This window comes from Rhipicephalus microplus, chromosome 5, assembly GCF_043290135.1.
Source record: "Rhipicephalus microplus isolate Deutch F79 chromosome 5, USDA_Rmic, whole genome shotgun sequence".
Taxonomy (NCBI): Eukaryota; Metazoa; Arthropoda; class Arachnida; order Ixodida; family Ixodidae; genus Rhipicephalus; species Rhipicephalus microplus.
The window spans coordinates 220043082-220058506 of record NC_134704.1 but is presented as its reverse complement, the minus strand read 5'-3'; the positions used below and the strand labels follow the sequence as shown (position 1 = coordinate 220058506).

The following is a 15425-nucleotide window of genomic DNA, read 5'->3' as shown; positions in this document are numbered from 1 at the left end:
AGCTACTAGGCTGCTTTCAAGTTGAAAGTGATAGATCATGATGTAAGCAACAACAACAGGGCCGCCGGTAGGCCTTTCGGAGCATACGAGTTTTGTGTTCGCTACTGGTGATGGCTGCTGAAAGCCACCAAGACGCGTTAGGCCCGCCGTGTGCCTAAAACTGCGATTGATGGTAAACTTTATTTTTTCAGAAGGAAACTGCTGACGATTCTGTTAAATAGTTATCAGCCCAATACTGACGTCCTACGCTTACCTTTTGAGGGCTCCTGTTGAGCAACGAAGGCTACTGCCATGCCCGCAACGCCCACAAGCTTTGCGTGTGGTATTCTAATTCTCGACTATTTGCTTGCACTTTTTGTGCCTCAAATAAATCTTGCCTTGTGTTGAACGTGTGCTTTTATTGTTGAGGTGAATTTTAGTTAGTACGTCTCAAAGCTTGTTGTTAGTTGCTGGTGTCAGAATCCCGATTTGCGGCCACTTCGTTTTTTTTTTTTTCCGCTCTGTACGTTTTCGTGGAAAGTTTTCCCCGCGTAAATCTCGCACCCCACAACTTTGCATCGGTTTTCCGCCAAAAGAAGTGCGAGGATTATGCGAGTAACTACGGTACTTTAGCGTGAAATGTTTTCCACAATGGCATTTCTAGTTCATTCGTACAGTTTACTGAACTACAGGCAGGCATTCCATTAAAGAAAATCACAGCATATCCTCAAAGTGAATGATGATGAGTGGGGCAAAGCTTCGGAGGGTTTTATCGGTAAACTGTGAATCGTCCGTCCGCTTGTCTGTCCGTCTGTCTGTCTGGTTGTCCCTCCGTCCGCACCTGCTGAGTGCGTCATTTAAATGGGCGGTCACGTACAAGCTAGGACAGACAGGCCCACGGCTTTAGGAGCTTCGCCTCTAAAAGAAGAGGAAAGTTCTTGTTACGGCAGCAGTCGACTGTTCATGAAGGTGGCTTCCGGAACACCAACAGCGGCTTCCGGTGGCTTCAACCGTGTGCACTCATCCAGTTCCACCTAGTAGAGATCAGTGGACGGTGCAGTGTTCACACGGAGCAGTGGCACCAGCAGCGCCGCGATGCAGCTGTACCGAGAAGGCTAGGCTGAGGCGTGGAAAAGTGGAGTGCCTCTTTTTAGTGTTAGGCAGCTGGCAGTGTGGACATACGTCTTCTGCAATGGGCCCATGGGGACAACAACTGCTGGTCGTGTCCTGTGCATTTCTCTTGGTGAGTCGACCGTCAGTGCTGCATTTGCAGCACCTTGTGTTTATGTTGTGTAGCTGGAGTTTTTTATTGAAGTATTCTATAAGGTTCTCTCGATAAGAGGAAACCTTATACTTGGCTCTTATTGAGGAAACCAGCCTCAGCGTTAGTGCAATGAATGATAATCTAACGTGTATCATTATGGAGTGTGCAGTGGAAGTTTGAGGAATGGTAGTTTCTCCCTCTGACTTCTACTCCAAAATTAGCCAAAAGAACAAGCAGGGTTTTGAACAGGCTACTCAGCAATCGACCACTTTCATACTATCAATCAGGTAACAAAGAAATGCTTAGAATGCACCCAACCACTATACATAGCCTTCAGAGATTACGATAAGGCACTTGATTCAGTACCAGGAGTCACGCAGATACTGTGAAATGAAGGTGTCGATGAAACATATACATCCTGGAAGAAATATACAGAGGATCAACTGCCACCATAGTTCTCCATCAAGAAAGGAACAGAATACCAATAAAGAAGGGTTTAAGATGAGGGGGATACAATCTCCTTAATGCTTTGTTCTGCGTGCTTACAGAAGGTTTTCAGAAGCCTAGAATGGGAAGAGTTGGGGATAAGAGTTAATGAATGGTACCTTAGTAACCTGTGCCTTGCCCAGGACATTGCATTGCTGAGTAACTTGGGGGACAAATTGCAATTCATGATTACTGAATTAGACAAGGGGAGCAGAAAGGTAGGTATTAAAATTTATTTACAGAAAACGAAAGTAATGTAACAACCCTGGAAGTTCGGTACCACCGAACCTCCGGGTTCGGTGGTACCGAAGCAATGCTTCAAAAACCCTCCTTCAAACCTTCCTCAAAAGTTCAAGGGCAAACGAAAATGCAGGCAGCCGAGGGATAACCGACCTATGGTTGTTCCATATGTTCATTAGGTAGCGCACAACCTTAAGAATGTGGCAAGCAGGTACAATGTGTCTGTTGTTTTTTCTGCGCCACGAAAGCTGGCTGGCCTATGCCCACGTATTTCTAAAACACCGAGCGCCTCCACCTGTGGAAAAATACACGCTTCGATGTATCTGGTTTGCATAGTGGGCGTCGTGTACTTAATCTCACTTAGTTGTGGCCGGGTTTACATCGGCCAAACTGGACGGTGTTTGAACGTGAGAATTAGGGAACATGAGCTTTCAATTCGAAATAATTTTGGAGCAGATTTACCTGCGCATTGCCGTTCCCCGCAGGAGCGCCTGTGAAAGCAGGCGTTTGGTGTGTAGCGACACCACGGACCCAAGCTAACGGGGGAGTTCTGACTCCCTCCCACGCCTAGCCGTGTGTGGCTCCGCCGTGTCCGGGGAAAATGGGATCCTGGGGGTTGAGCCGACGCCGGGTGATCGGACCTTTAAGGCCCCCCGGCAAAGGCAACACACCCCTTTGGCCCCGGCTTCACGTAGACAGCACCCCTGGGCTGACCCACCCAGGTGAAATTGGCAGTCGCCTTTTCCTATCTCTCTCTCCCTACATCTTTGTCTTTATCTCTCACTTTTTATCTATCCTGTCTTCTAGTCTCTTCCGTTTACTTCCAAACTTCCTGGCGGCTAGGGTTAACCTTGTGTAGTTACCCAACCTTGGGTAGTTATATCTGGTTATAGCGGCGATGTATGACTTGCGCCTTCAAGTGTTCTACCTTGTAGCGTCCCCCTGTTGGGCTCGGTGGTGGGTGGTCACCATCGCCGCCGAACATGAATCGCACCACATGGCAAAATCTTTCCCCCTTCTCAATGATCGGTCCCTGAAAAGGAACCGCACCGATGAAATCTCCAAACGAACCGGAAGCAATTGTGACCACTTTCCACGCTTTCTAGTCATACCCTTCATACACTCTCTGGCAGATAACGTCTCTGTTGCAGGACTGTCGGTTTTCCTGATAGCTAAAACCCTTGCTAACCTAATAGGCAAAAAGTACGACGCAAAGAAACTGTCATCCGGCGATCTTCTTGTTGAAGTAAGCCAGAAACAGCATGCAAACACTCTCTTTAAACAGAAGCAGTTCGCCCACCTGGACGTGTACATCACCACCCATCGCAGTCTTAACACTGTTCAAGGCGTCATTTCACAACGTGATCTGATGCGAGAAACTGAAGCTGACCTCCGTGAAGGCTTTCGAGAGCAAGGCGTAGTCGCCATCCGTCGGATAACCATCAGGTGAAACAATAAAGAAGTGGTGACGCCTCATATAGTACTAACATTTAACCGCTCCATCCTGCCAGAATCCGTGAAAGCTGCGCTCCTTCACTGCAAAGTCCGCCCCTACATACCCAACCCTAGAAGGTGCTACAAATGCTAGAAATACGGACATTGGTCGAACACCTGTCGCGGAAAACAAACATGTGCAAAATGTGGTGATCATGAGCACCCAACCGAGAGCTGTACTTCCATGCAAACAGAGTGCCCTAACTGTCACGGGCCGCGCGCAGCATACTCGTGGACATGTGAAATTTTCAAAAAGGAAAAGGAAATCATCCAGATAAAAGTAATGGAAAACATCACATTCTCTGAAGCCCGGAAGAAGGTGTCGCTCTTCTCCGGAAGAACGTACGCTGACGCAGCGCGCCGGGGGGCCGGGCGGCATCTAGTAACGGTGGGCACGCAGTACAGCTTCGCTGATGCGTGCACATCTCGGCCCCCCACCAAGCAGCCGCAGGCTGCACCAACGTTTGAAGTCTCGCAGGTCCATCTCCATCAGACCTCGGAGACAAAACAGACAATCCAAACCCCGCTGGTCAACCTCCGTGAGACCTCGGGGACGACGCAGGCAACACCTGTCCCTCTTGAGAAACCTCCGTCAGTCTCCGAGTGTTCACAGGGGGCAATGGATGTGACACCGGCGTCCTCAGCGTCTCCGATGCTCACGGAATTCATTTTATTGAAGCAGAGCCCAACAGAACACCTCAGAAAAAAGAAACACCCTCCAGTCCAGGCGCCTGACAAACGCGGTGAAGTCTGAATAACCCTCCTACCTTTCTTCCTTCTTAAAAATGGCTGGCGAGAGTATCATCTACTGGAACTGCCGAGGTCTACTGAAGAACCTGGATGAAATTTATGAAATACTTGTGCAACACCAACCTAACATACTTTGCCTGCAGGAGACACACTTAAACTCAACACACACTAACTTTCTAAGAAGATATGCGGTATACCGAAAGGACAGGCATGGCACTGCCCATTCATCCGGCGGTGTCGCTATCGTGGTGCAGAAAGCACTACCGTCCCAAAACCTCACTCTGGTCACCGACTTAGATGCAGTGGCAATACGAACCCTTATCTTTGGACGAATGACAACTGTGTGCTCATTATATATCCCTCCAGACTACCACCTGTCTACTAAAGAGTTTGAAACTCTAGTCGACCAGCTCCCGCATCCATTCCTCTTGGTTAGAGATTTTAATGCGCACAACCCCCTATGGGGATGCAGAAGAACAGATTCTCGAGGCTCCTTAATCGAAAACTTCCTCTTGTACTCTGGCTCCTGTATATTTAACAAAAAAGAACCAACGTACTTTAATGCAGCGTGCAACTCATACACAGCCATAGATCTTGCTATTAGCTCCCCTTCACTCATGGCAACCACAGATTGGTCTGTTATTCATAACCTCTATGGAAGTGATCATTTTCCTGTCGGCCTAAAACACACAGGAAGTACAAGTAAGACGACCACAAATGTATTCAGGTTTAGAGAACAGGATGCTGACCTGGACGAAATTCCGAGAACTTACAGAACTGTCGCATTCTTCTATTGAAAACCTAGACATTGATGACTATGAAGCATTGGTCGTACTTCATATCATACAGGCCGCAGAGCGATCGATCCCACAGACATCTGACAAGACGCGAAACAAACGACGGCCCTGGTGGAATGTGGAGTGCAAAAAAGCTCGCGAGAAGCAAAACAAACCTTGGTCAAAATTTCACAGGTACCCGACAGCTGACAACCTGATGAATTTCAAGCGTGCAAATGCAAATGGTAGACGTATCCGATGAGAATCAAGGAGGCAGAGCTGGCAGTCCTTTCTCTCGTCAGTTAACTCCTATACTGATACGCATAGGGTGTACAACAGAGTAAGAGCACTTCAAGGGCACAACACTCATCCGGTCCCTCTCGTCAGTACTGCTGGTGATACGCTGGAACACCAGGCAGATGCCATAGGCCAACACTTTGAGTATATCTTCAGCTCAGCACATTATACAGACTCCTTTAAACGACACAAGCTTGCTGAGGAACGTAAGCCTATCCGCGATAGGCCATCTGCTGGAGGCTACAATACTCTGTTTACCATCGACGAATTGAAGGCAGTGCTGGCAACATGTGGCAACTCAGCTGCAGGCCAAGACAAGATTACATATGGCATGCTGAAACACTTACACGAACACACGCTTGATGTCATTCTCTTACTGTTCAACAGTGTATGGTCCTCCGGGTGTCTACCCAAGGCCTGGAAAGAGGCAGTTATAATACCCATCCTCAAACAAGGAAAGGAAGCCACACTTGTTGCTAGTTACAGGCCTATCGCCCTGACTAGCTGCTTGTGCAAAGTATTTGAAAAAATGGTAAACCGCCGGCTCATGTATTACCTTGAATATAATGGCCTCCTTGACAGTCGTCAAGCTGGATTCAGATCAGGCTGGTCGACAGCTGACCAACTCGTAGCATTCGAATCCTATGTCAGGGATGCCTTCATTCACAAACAACACTGCCTTTCTGTATTTTTCGACTTGGAGAAGGCTTATGACACGACATGGCGTTATGGCATTCTCCGTGACTTGCAATCTCTTGGAGTGTCAGGGAACATGCTGAATACAATTCAAAGCTACCTCTCTGAACGTACGTTTGTGGTTCGTGTTGGAAATGTCTTTTAAAGGCGGTTTGCTCAGGAAAATGTTGTCCCCCAAGGTGGCATACTTAGTTGCACACTATTCATCGTAAAAATGAACTCCATAAACACTATACTGCCTAAAACAATTTCCTACTCTGTATATGTGGATGACATTCAGATCAGCTTCAAATCGTGCAACCTAGCCATCTGCGAACGTCAGATTCAGTTGGCAGTAAATAAGCTCTCAAGCTGGGCAGACAAAAATGGTTGTAAGTTTAAGTGTGATAAGACTGTCTGCCTACTCTTTTCAAAACTACGTGGCATAAGGCCGTCCCCCAACATTTCAATGAACGGACACACCATTGCTGCTAAGAAGGATCATAAATTTCTAGGTGTTGTGATGGATGAAAAGCTCAGCTTTGTCCCACACATCAAGCAGCTGCGACTGAAATGCTTGAAAGCCTTGAACTTGTTCAAGATTCTTTCGCATCAGTCATGGGGTACAGATCGTGACTGTCTATTAAACCTTCTCAGTAGTGTAGTGTTCTCACGTATTGATTATGGCTCGGTTGTGTACAAATCAGCATCGAGATCCGCACTTAAGATGCTCGACCCAGTGCATCACCATGGGCTTCGTCTGACTAGTGGCGCTTTCCGAACCAGCCCAATAGCCAGCCTGTATGTTGAGACAGATCGGTGGTCATTAGAACGACGACGGCAGTTCACAAGCATCAAGTATGCAACCCAGGTGCTCTCTCTTGTCGACCACCCATCTCGCGAGCTATTGCAGGATACATCAAACGCCCACCTGTTCTTGAGGCGACCATCAGCTACGCCAACGTATCCTATCAAAGTGGCCTCACACTTTGAAAATCCTAATATACCTGTCTCCAATATTCAACTAAGTTCCCACAAGGACACTGTGGCACCATGGGAAATGCGAGCTATCAATTGCGACTTGTCATTCCTAGAGGTAGGAAAGCATGGCCTCCCAGTCGCAATCGATCAACATTTTATGTACTTGCAGGCAAAATACAGGTGTGCTGAGTACTGCACTGATGCTGCCAAGTCCTCGGCCGTCGCATGTGCTGCATACGGCCCAGCGTACTCTGAATCTGCAACAATGAATGAACATACCAGCATATTTACTGCTGAGTGCTATGGCATACTGCTAGCTATAAGGCACATCTTAAAGAAGAAAGAACCAGCCTCCATCATATACACAGATTCCTTCAGTGCAGTGACTGCGTTGTCTTCCGCAAAGACACATAAAAATCCAGTGACTAATACCCTTCTAAACTGCCTCATGTCAGCCTACAGATCCAACCTTAAAATCACGCTATGCTGGATTCCGGGACACTGCAACATAGCTGGCAATGAGGCAGCAGACCGACTTGCGAAGTCCGCTGCACTCCGCCCAACAGTAGACGTAGCCGCCATCCCATATGAGGGCTTGAGGCCGCTAACCAGAAACCGAATGCGTAAGCAATAGCAAGAGGAATGGAACGCAGCAATTGAAAACAACTTGCACACAGTAAAGCCAAGAATAGGTAGATATGCTCCTGAAAAACGTAACAGACATCAAGAGGTTGCACTGTGCAGACTCAGGATCGGTCATACACATGCAACACACTCGCACCTTTTAAGCAACTCTCCTGCTCCGTGTTGTGAAAAATGTGGTGATGTGCTATGTGTCGTTCACGTTTTAATTATGTGCCCGTACCTTGAACCACAAAGACTGCATCACTTTCCAAAGCTATACAAATGCCACATACCGCCTCACCCTTTATTCTTTCTTGGGGACAGTCCCATGTTTCCCATAAATGTAGTTTTAAAGTTTTTAGCTGATGTTGGATTCCTGCACTTAATTACATATTCTCACTAATCTCAGCCCTCTCTCAATCCTGAGGGAACCGCTGAGACTTCTTTACCAAATGTCATGCAGCACGCACTCCTTGTCCTGACAAGGACCACTGCGTGACTTTTTAAAACCCATAGGTTTAGACCGTTTTAAACTCATCACACATAGTCATTACACTTAAGTTTAATCCCTATGTCCCACTCTTTTATTCTTGCCACCCTGAGATTTGTTTCTATAATTGAACCAACAAAAAACTGTGTTTGGCGCTCTTTGGCCTGAGTTGCCCTTGCGCCACTAAAACCTACCATGATCATCATCATCTTTTGAGGCGAGGTTTTCAAGCGGTTCTGTCCTCGCCAAAAGCCCAGATGCTCTGGCCCGTGAAATAATGGAAGCGTTCTGGATAAAGAAAAAAAGTGACACGTCAGTCGTCTTGCACAAGTCTGAGTTTGATTTTTGCGCTTCGTTGCTTGATTAGGTATGCCGGTTAAATGTCTCAGTTTATGTCTGTGGTCATGTGACTAGGTGAAGTAGTGTGCTCTGCACATGCGTGTGCGGCTATATACTTCCTGCGTTTCTCCTGCAAATGAATCAGTTGCGAGTTGACGCTCTTTCTCTGTGATTATTTCTTCCTGTGGTGCTTTAGGCGGCTAGAATTACCCCTCAGTATGACGAACCAACTAGCCCAACAACAAGTACTTCTAAGTTACATATACTGGAAAAGGCTGTTTTTTCCCGGCTGTCCACAGCCATGGGCACTTGCCAGTAGCCCTTGGTGAAGTCAAATTTTGAGAATTCGCATTGACCAGCAAGGGCGAGAACCACGTCTATACGCGGTATTGGTTCACCCTCCGCGATCAAGATCTTATTTAGCTCTCTGAAGTCGATGCATAAACGAATCGTGTTGTCAGGTTTTTTGACAACTACGATGGGAGCATGGTATAGTGACTGTGACCTTTTATTTATGCTCAAATTTAGCATTTCTTGGACTTCTTTCTTGACCCTTTCCGGCAGAGCTAGTGGGATGGGATACTGCGGAACATGTATAGGTTTATCGGATGTCAAGAGCAGTGTGCAATCTACTAGGTCAGTCTTTTTTGGAAGGTCCGAAAAGATTATCTCAAATTCTTTGAATGAATCAAGCACATCAGAACGCTGTTCAATGCTCAGATTCTCTGATAATTTCACGTCATCCGCAGTCTGTGTGCGGAATAAGCTAGGGTAAAGAATCTCATGTGAGCTTTCTTCGATTGACATTTCCTCGTTTGCTTCCGATGGCCCTTCAACTTCAGTTATGACCGACACCTGCTGCACTGGTAAAGGTTCGTGTTCCTCGTACTTTTTGAGCATGTTGATGTGGAAAATTTTTCTTTTTCCACTTATCGCGAGAACGTAGTCGACCTCATTCTTGCTCTCGATGATTTCAAATGGACCTTTCCATTGCATGAGCAGTTTGTTGGTATCTGTCGGCAAAAGAAGTAACACTTTATTCCCGACATTTAGCTTTCGAGGCCAGCTTTTGCGGTCGTAGTAAGTCTTTTGTTTTGCACGTGCTCTTTCCAATTCATCATGCACAAATTTGCATAGCTCTTCCGGGCGGTTTCGAAGGTCAACCAAGTAGGTATAGGTTGTGCGAATTTCACCGTCGATGTCTTCATTGCTTCACAGCTCCTTCAGCACCGTCAGAGGTCCTCGCACATGACGACAGTAAGTTAGCTGAAAAGGCGAGAAGCCCAAGCTCGCTTGCGGCACCTCTCTGTAAGCGAAAAGGAGTGGGGCGAGGTACCTGTCCCAGGATCGTGGTTTTTCCTTGCACATCCTCTTGAGCATCATCTTCAGCGTTCCATTAAACTTCTCAACGAGCCCATTCGCCATGGCATAGTAGGGGGTCGTTCGAAGAAACTTGATGGCAAGAAGATGGCCCACCTCTCCCATGAGAGTTCCACTGTAAAACTTCTTCCTTGGTCGGTAACGATCTCCTTCGGTAAGCCGACTCGAGAAAAAATCTCAATCAGTCCTTCAGCTGCATGCATAGCATCAATTGCAGGGAGTGCAATGGCATCCGCATATCGGGTGGCAAAGTCGATAAGAGTTAAAATGTAACGGTTGCTACGGTCTGACTTCGGTGAGAACGGACCGATTAAATCGACCGCAACACGCTCAAAAGGCGTACGAATGACAGGCATGTTTCCTACAGGTGCAACACCAATTTTGCCTTTTGGTGTCATTCTCTGACACTTATCGCAGGACTCGACGAACCGTTTCACGTCGCCATACAGGTCCGGCCAGTAAAGATCTGCTAAAATGCGATTTGTCGTGCGCCGAATGCCTTGGTGCCCTGCCATAAGACTTTCATGGCCGACTTCAAGGATATGCTTCCTGAAGATCTTCGGCACGACGAGCTGACTAAACGTCCTGTACTGTCGCAAGGTAGTATTGTCGGTAAAGAAGTCCTCCTCTTTCGAGAAACGTGTAACTGTGGCTTTTCGGTGACTTGAAATCTTTACCGACTTTAGCAAACACGGCTTTCAATGTTTTGTCGTTCCGTTGCTCTTCTGAGAACTGGTCTTTTGTTACGTCGCACCATTTTATTTTTGGCACGGACAATGGTGTTATTTTGTCCTCGTGAGGTTTAACCGTAGCGGAAACATAGTAAGGACACTCCTCAGCTTCCATGCTGCAGTTTCGCGTGGCATTGTCGCTCTTGTCGACTGTAGGAGGCTTCCACTTATGATCCGACTTGTGAGGATCTCTGACACACCTGGTAGGTTACCAAGCACCAAATCATAAAGCGGCTTGTCCATACAAAGTGCGGTTATCTCTCCCTAAAGTATGGGGTGTTCACGGAAATCTTGGCCTCTGGTACTTCTATGGCGGAACTATCAATGAGTAAGACTCTGCTACTCTTCCCGGTCAACCGTTGTTTTGGCACTAGGTTTCTTTGGATAATTGCAGTATTACTGCCCGTATCTCGAAGAACCCTGACTGGTTTACCCAACACTTCGCCTTCAACAACTGGCATTCCTTGTACCAGAAATACTGGTATCCTTTCATCCACACTTGCATTAGGAGGGTCACGTTTCTTTTCTTTTTTCCCTCTGCCAGTGTTGTCACTCGAGGGGAAACCATAACGGTTCTCGTTCACTGCACATGCGGAACTTTTTTCTTTCTGTGCCTTCATGCTCCAGCACTCGTTGCTCTTGTGGCCAATTTTCCCACATACTCTACACTTTGTCGCTTCTTCAGCTGCCTTCCGACATTCATGTGCTTGATGTCCCAGACACTTGCATAGCATGCATCTTGTCGGTGGTTTCTTGGGAGCATTATCAAGACTCTTGAATTTTTTGGAGTCGTCTGTACCCTTTCCCAGGTTTGACAGATTCTGCGCTTCCATGAAGCGATCAGTAGCGTCAGCTAGCTGTTGGAGTGACTCGCACTCGCGTTCTTTAAAAAATATCGTTAGTTTTGGATGGCAACAGCGGAGAAACTGTTCGGCGAGCATGTGGTCTCGAAGGCCATCGAATGTTCTGGGCACATCAGCCATGTCAACCCAGTGGTTGAAGTAACCTGAGAGTCTCGCGGCTAACTGTCTCCCGGTTTCTCCATCTTCTGGTCAAGCCTTGCGAAATTTTTCTTGGTACTCTTGCGCAGTGAATCAAAACCTCTGCAACAAGGCTTTCTTTACTTTCTCATAGTCTGGAGAATCTGTGAGAGTCATTCGGCCAATTACTGTCAACGCTTCGCCACTCAAACACATGCTCACAGCTAATGCCCATTTCTCTTGTGGCCAGTCTTGTCCTGTTGCCACGCGTTTGAATCTTTGCAAGTATGCGTGCAAACCATCACGTCGCTCATCAAACAGCGGAAGCAAGTTCTATGGATTCAGTACTGCAGAGGAGCTACTCGGCTGAGCCATAGAATCAGAGTTAGCTGCTGCATCTACCCTCAGAGCTGCTTCTTGAAGCTTTAACTTCAGCTCAAGGATTTGCTTAGCTCTCTCATCTGCTTCTCTGCTCGCCTCTCTCTCAGCAGCACGTTCATCTCTTTGCCTCGCCTGTTCTGCATCAACCCACTTACGCAATTCTGTGCCACTCAGTCCTAGTTGTGCCCCAACAGCAGCTAATCTTTCTGTGTCCATCATCAAAACAAGTTTTGTGAATGGTGCTCTCGAGAGACGATAACTTCCTTCGATGTTTCTACCAGCAGTATCCTGTCAGGCTCGCCAGATTGTGACTTACTGTCAGTTTTGGGCCCAGGACCACTCAGCAAAGAACTGAATCGAACCACGAGTGCACAGACACCCACATGAGAATATATTTACTGAGAACGTAACTATGAACGAGTAACACTTAAAGTAGTAGAAACACGCAGTCTATAGCTGCACTCAATGTCTCTCTAAATTAGAAAAGTCTCGCCGTGTTTCGATGTGGCTTGCGGGTCGCCGGCGCCGATCGCTCGTGGGCTGTGCGCCGTCTGGCTCAATGCCGTCCTCAACATGCATCGAACCAAGCCGTGACATGGCCTTCTGCCGCAGCAGCAGCAGTCGGTAGCTGATTGGTAGCTCCACAGCAGCTCTCCGCCACCACGCTCGTCTCAGAAGCGCACTGGGGTCGCGCCAGCCACCCGGAACGGCAACAGGAACATCAGGCCCGCAGCAACCAAAACAACAGCCACTCCGGACGGCAGCCAGCACTGCGGAACCTCGCCTGGCCCCTGGGCCAGTCGCCCAGCCGGAGTACAGGCCTCGTTCACAGAATGTCCAGCTGTCCGGAACGGCAGCCAGAACAGCAGTGGATCGCCTGGTCCCTGGGCGAGTTGCCCAGCCGGTGTCCAGGAATGGTAGAGCGCCTAGATGCCGTTGTCTAGTTCTCCGGACCGGACAACCAGCTGAGAACAGACTCCTTGCACGCGCTGCCTCGACCCGCCGCACGCACCACGCGCACACTTCGTTTTCCTCTTCGCCCCCGCACGGCAAACACTGAATTCTTTTTTTTTTTTCCCGCGCCTCTGTATCATGACAATTATCATAGATTCTTTCTGTGGCAATTTCCTGCTTAAAGGTTTGATAGATCTCTAGCGCCGACTTTTTACCGATGCCAATTCTCCACATGTTCGTTTCTATTTCCTTCACCTTCTTTTAACCGATAGTTCTTTTTGGTTTGGCCCCCTTGATTTTTTCTAAATATTTGCCCGTCAAATTTCTGGTTTGCTTCTTCCATTTTGTATCGACATTCCTCATGTACAAATAGCTGACAAGCTTCCTAGACCAACGCTCCTCCCTCATTTGTCTCAATTGCTCCTCAAATTTTATCTTGCTGCTAGCTTCCCTTCCCTCAAATGATGTCCATCTCATATCACCTTGTACTCCCTGATTTGGTGTATTCTCGTGAGCTCCCAAGGCAAGCCTACCTATTCAACGTTACTTGATTTTTAACCTTGCTTGAACTTCTGATCTCATGCACAAGACCGCATTGCCGAAAGTTGGCACTTAACTCCACAGCACTTAACTCTACGGGCGCCGTGGTTGGCGCGCTCTCCTCCTGCGGCAGAAAACAAATAGTTCTGTGCCTCGCCCAAGGATCGCTGCAGGCACGATCGCCAACCTCTTCTCCTAGGGTGACATTGTCCAACACCTTCTAGACTAACTGAGGCCTCTCCACTACCTCCTCTCCTTAGCGCCTACGTCACCCACTACAACGGTGCCGCTTCGCCGTCTCTCGACCTGGTTTCGGGAAGCTGGAGGCATGCTCCCCTTTCGAAGCAATCCCTCTCCATCGCTCCGCCCCACTCCGACGGGTTTTGTGGTAGTTGCGGTACTGCGCACGCGTGGAATATAACAAGCCGGAGTGTCGAATTTAGAGAAATCCTCTGTAGCGTTTTGCTTTAAAATTTGACCTCAAAATTAGTTCATTATTGCGTGAAACACGTGTGTATCAGTGAACGTAGTCTTTTGGAATGTTAGAAATGGGTTTAATGCCGCGTTTTATTTCTATTTTTGATATTTTAGCGCAATGCTGAAGGGGGTGAAGGCATCCGCAGCACCATAAACATCAGTGGACACGCGGTTCATGTGGCGTTTGGTGGATTTTTCGAGCTGTTGCGCTGTAAAACTGTGTGTGTTTTCGTGCTCTGTGCATCGGGGAGAGTGTTGGCATATTGCCTTATTAACGATGGCATGAGTGAGTCCAACCAAGAGTGTGTGCGTCGATTGGGCAAGTTGTGATAATGCCTGGGCATTGCTGTGTACCGCGGAGCTTGGGGAACTATGACAGCGAAGAATATGTGCGTGTGCTCACGTTCCCCTCGGACCCTACAAGAACTCAGTGGATTAAGCCTATTCACCGTGCGGACTTCACACCAGGAAAGCGATCAGTGATAAGGCTAACTTTTCTATTAAGTGCCGTTTTGAATAACATCACGGGGATATGAGAGACAACGAGGACGCCCGCTCTAGATTAAAAAGAATTGAGTACGCGAACTAGGGGCGCAAGCAATAACTCTTTCTGAAAACGCGTCCTTCGCGCCCGTTTTGGTGTGGTGACAACACCGAGGAATGAAGAGGTTTTAGCTAGTCTAGAAAGTGTTGCATTATCATGGCGCGCGTTCGCGCTGCCGCCGGCCTGGAGTTTCACCTCCTGTTTTTCTTGCTTCGTGGCTACGACAGACAACTACAGCGGACAAGCCTAAAGACCTTTGCACTTAAAATGACAGCTCGAACACATAGGGTTTGAAAGGTGTAATCAAAGTGCTAGAAATGGGCAGGTGAGACGACGGTTAAGTGGAGTGACAAATTAAAGACATTTGAATTGAATCTGAATTACAGAGTGCGAAGAATCAGGCTGACAATCGAGTCTTATTAAGGCCATTGACTTTGCAGGTCCACAGTGCTGACTCATCCGAAGTGCACAAGTCCTGTGCGGCAGACAAACCTCAACCGAGACGGCAGTATCCTGCTGTGCATCTGCGACGATGCCACCATCTGGCGTTGGGACCGCGTCACACGCTAATTGTTCAATAAATGTCCTCGAATGTAGTAGCTTTATGGTGTGCACTGACCGTAGGCAAAAAGTACGGTGCGCTCGAGTTCTCTCTGAACGGGAAATGGTATAGCACATTGCTACCGTAATATGCTATACCATTTCTTATTTACTGAAATGCGCTTTACCAGTACATGTACGACGAACCAACTCGCCCACTTGACCCTCCAGACGACTTTATTGGATCACGGGAAAAAATTTCAGAGTACCGCAAAGGTGGGCTACACGCGGGCAACATTGAGTGGCAGCGACCATTTCCCTTCCAGGCTGTCCATAGTATTGGTAGCGTGCATGAGACCAAGCTGATCTTTCCCGCTCCATGTTGTACTACGCTTGCCTGAACTGGAATATGCGTGTGTGTTTCTTCAAAAGAATACTAGAAGTGATTTCGAGTCATCCATGATGATGAATGAGCTGCACAGTAAGCTGCGTGATTGTGAATG

General features: G+C 47.7%; 1 protein-coding gene across 5 annotated transcripts in view; it reads left to right on the top strand.

Moving 5' to 3' along the window:
* LOC119173516 (polycomb protein EED) overlaps positions 1-14978 on the top strand; it is a 172163-nt gene extending 157185 nt beyond the window's left edge. For all 5 annotated transcript variants that reach the window (XM_037424314.2, XM_075896520.1, XM_037424312.2 and 2 more), the window contains one exon: positions 14823-14978. In XM_037424314.2, coding sequence (XP_037280211.1) covers positions 14823-14952 — 130 coding nt within the window. In that variant the 3' untranslated portion in view covers positions 14953-14978. The remainder of the gene's footprint in view (positions 1-14822) is intronic.
* The last annotated feature ends 447 nt before the right edge of the window (positions 14979-15425 follow it).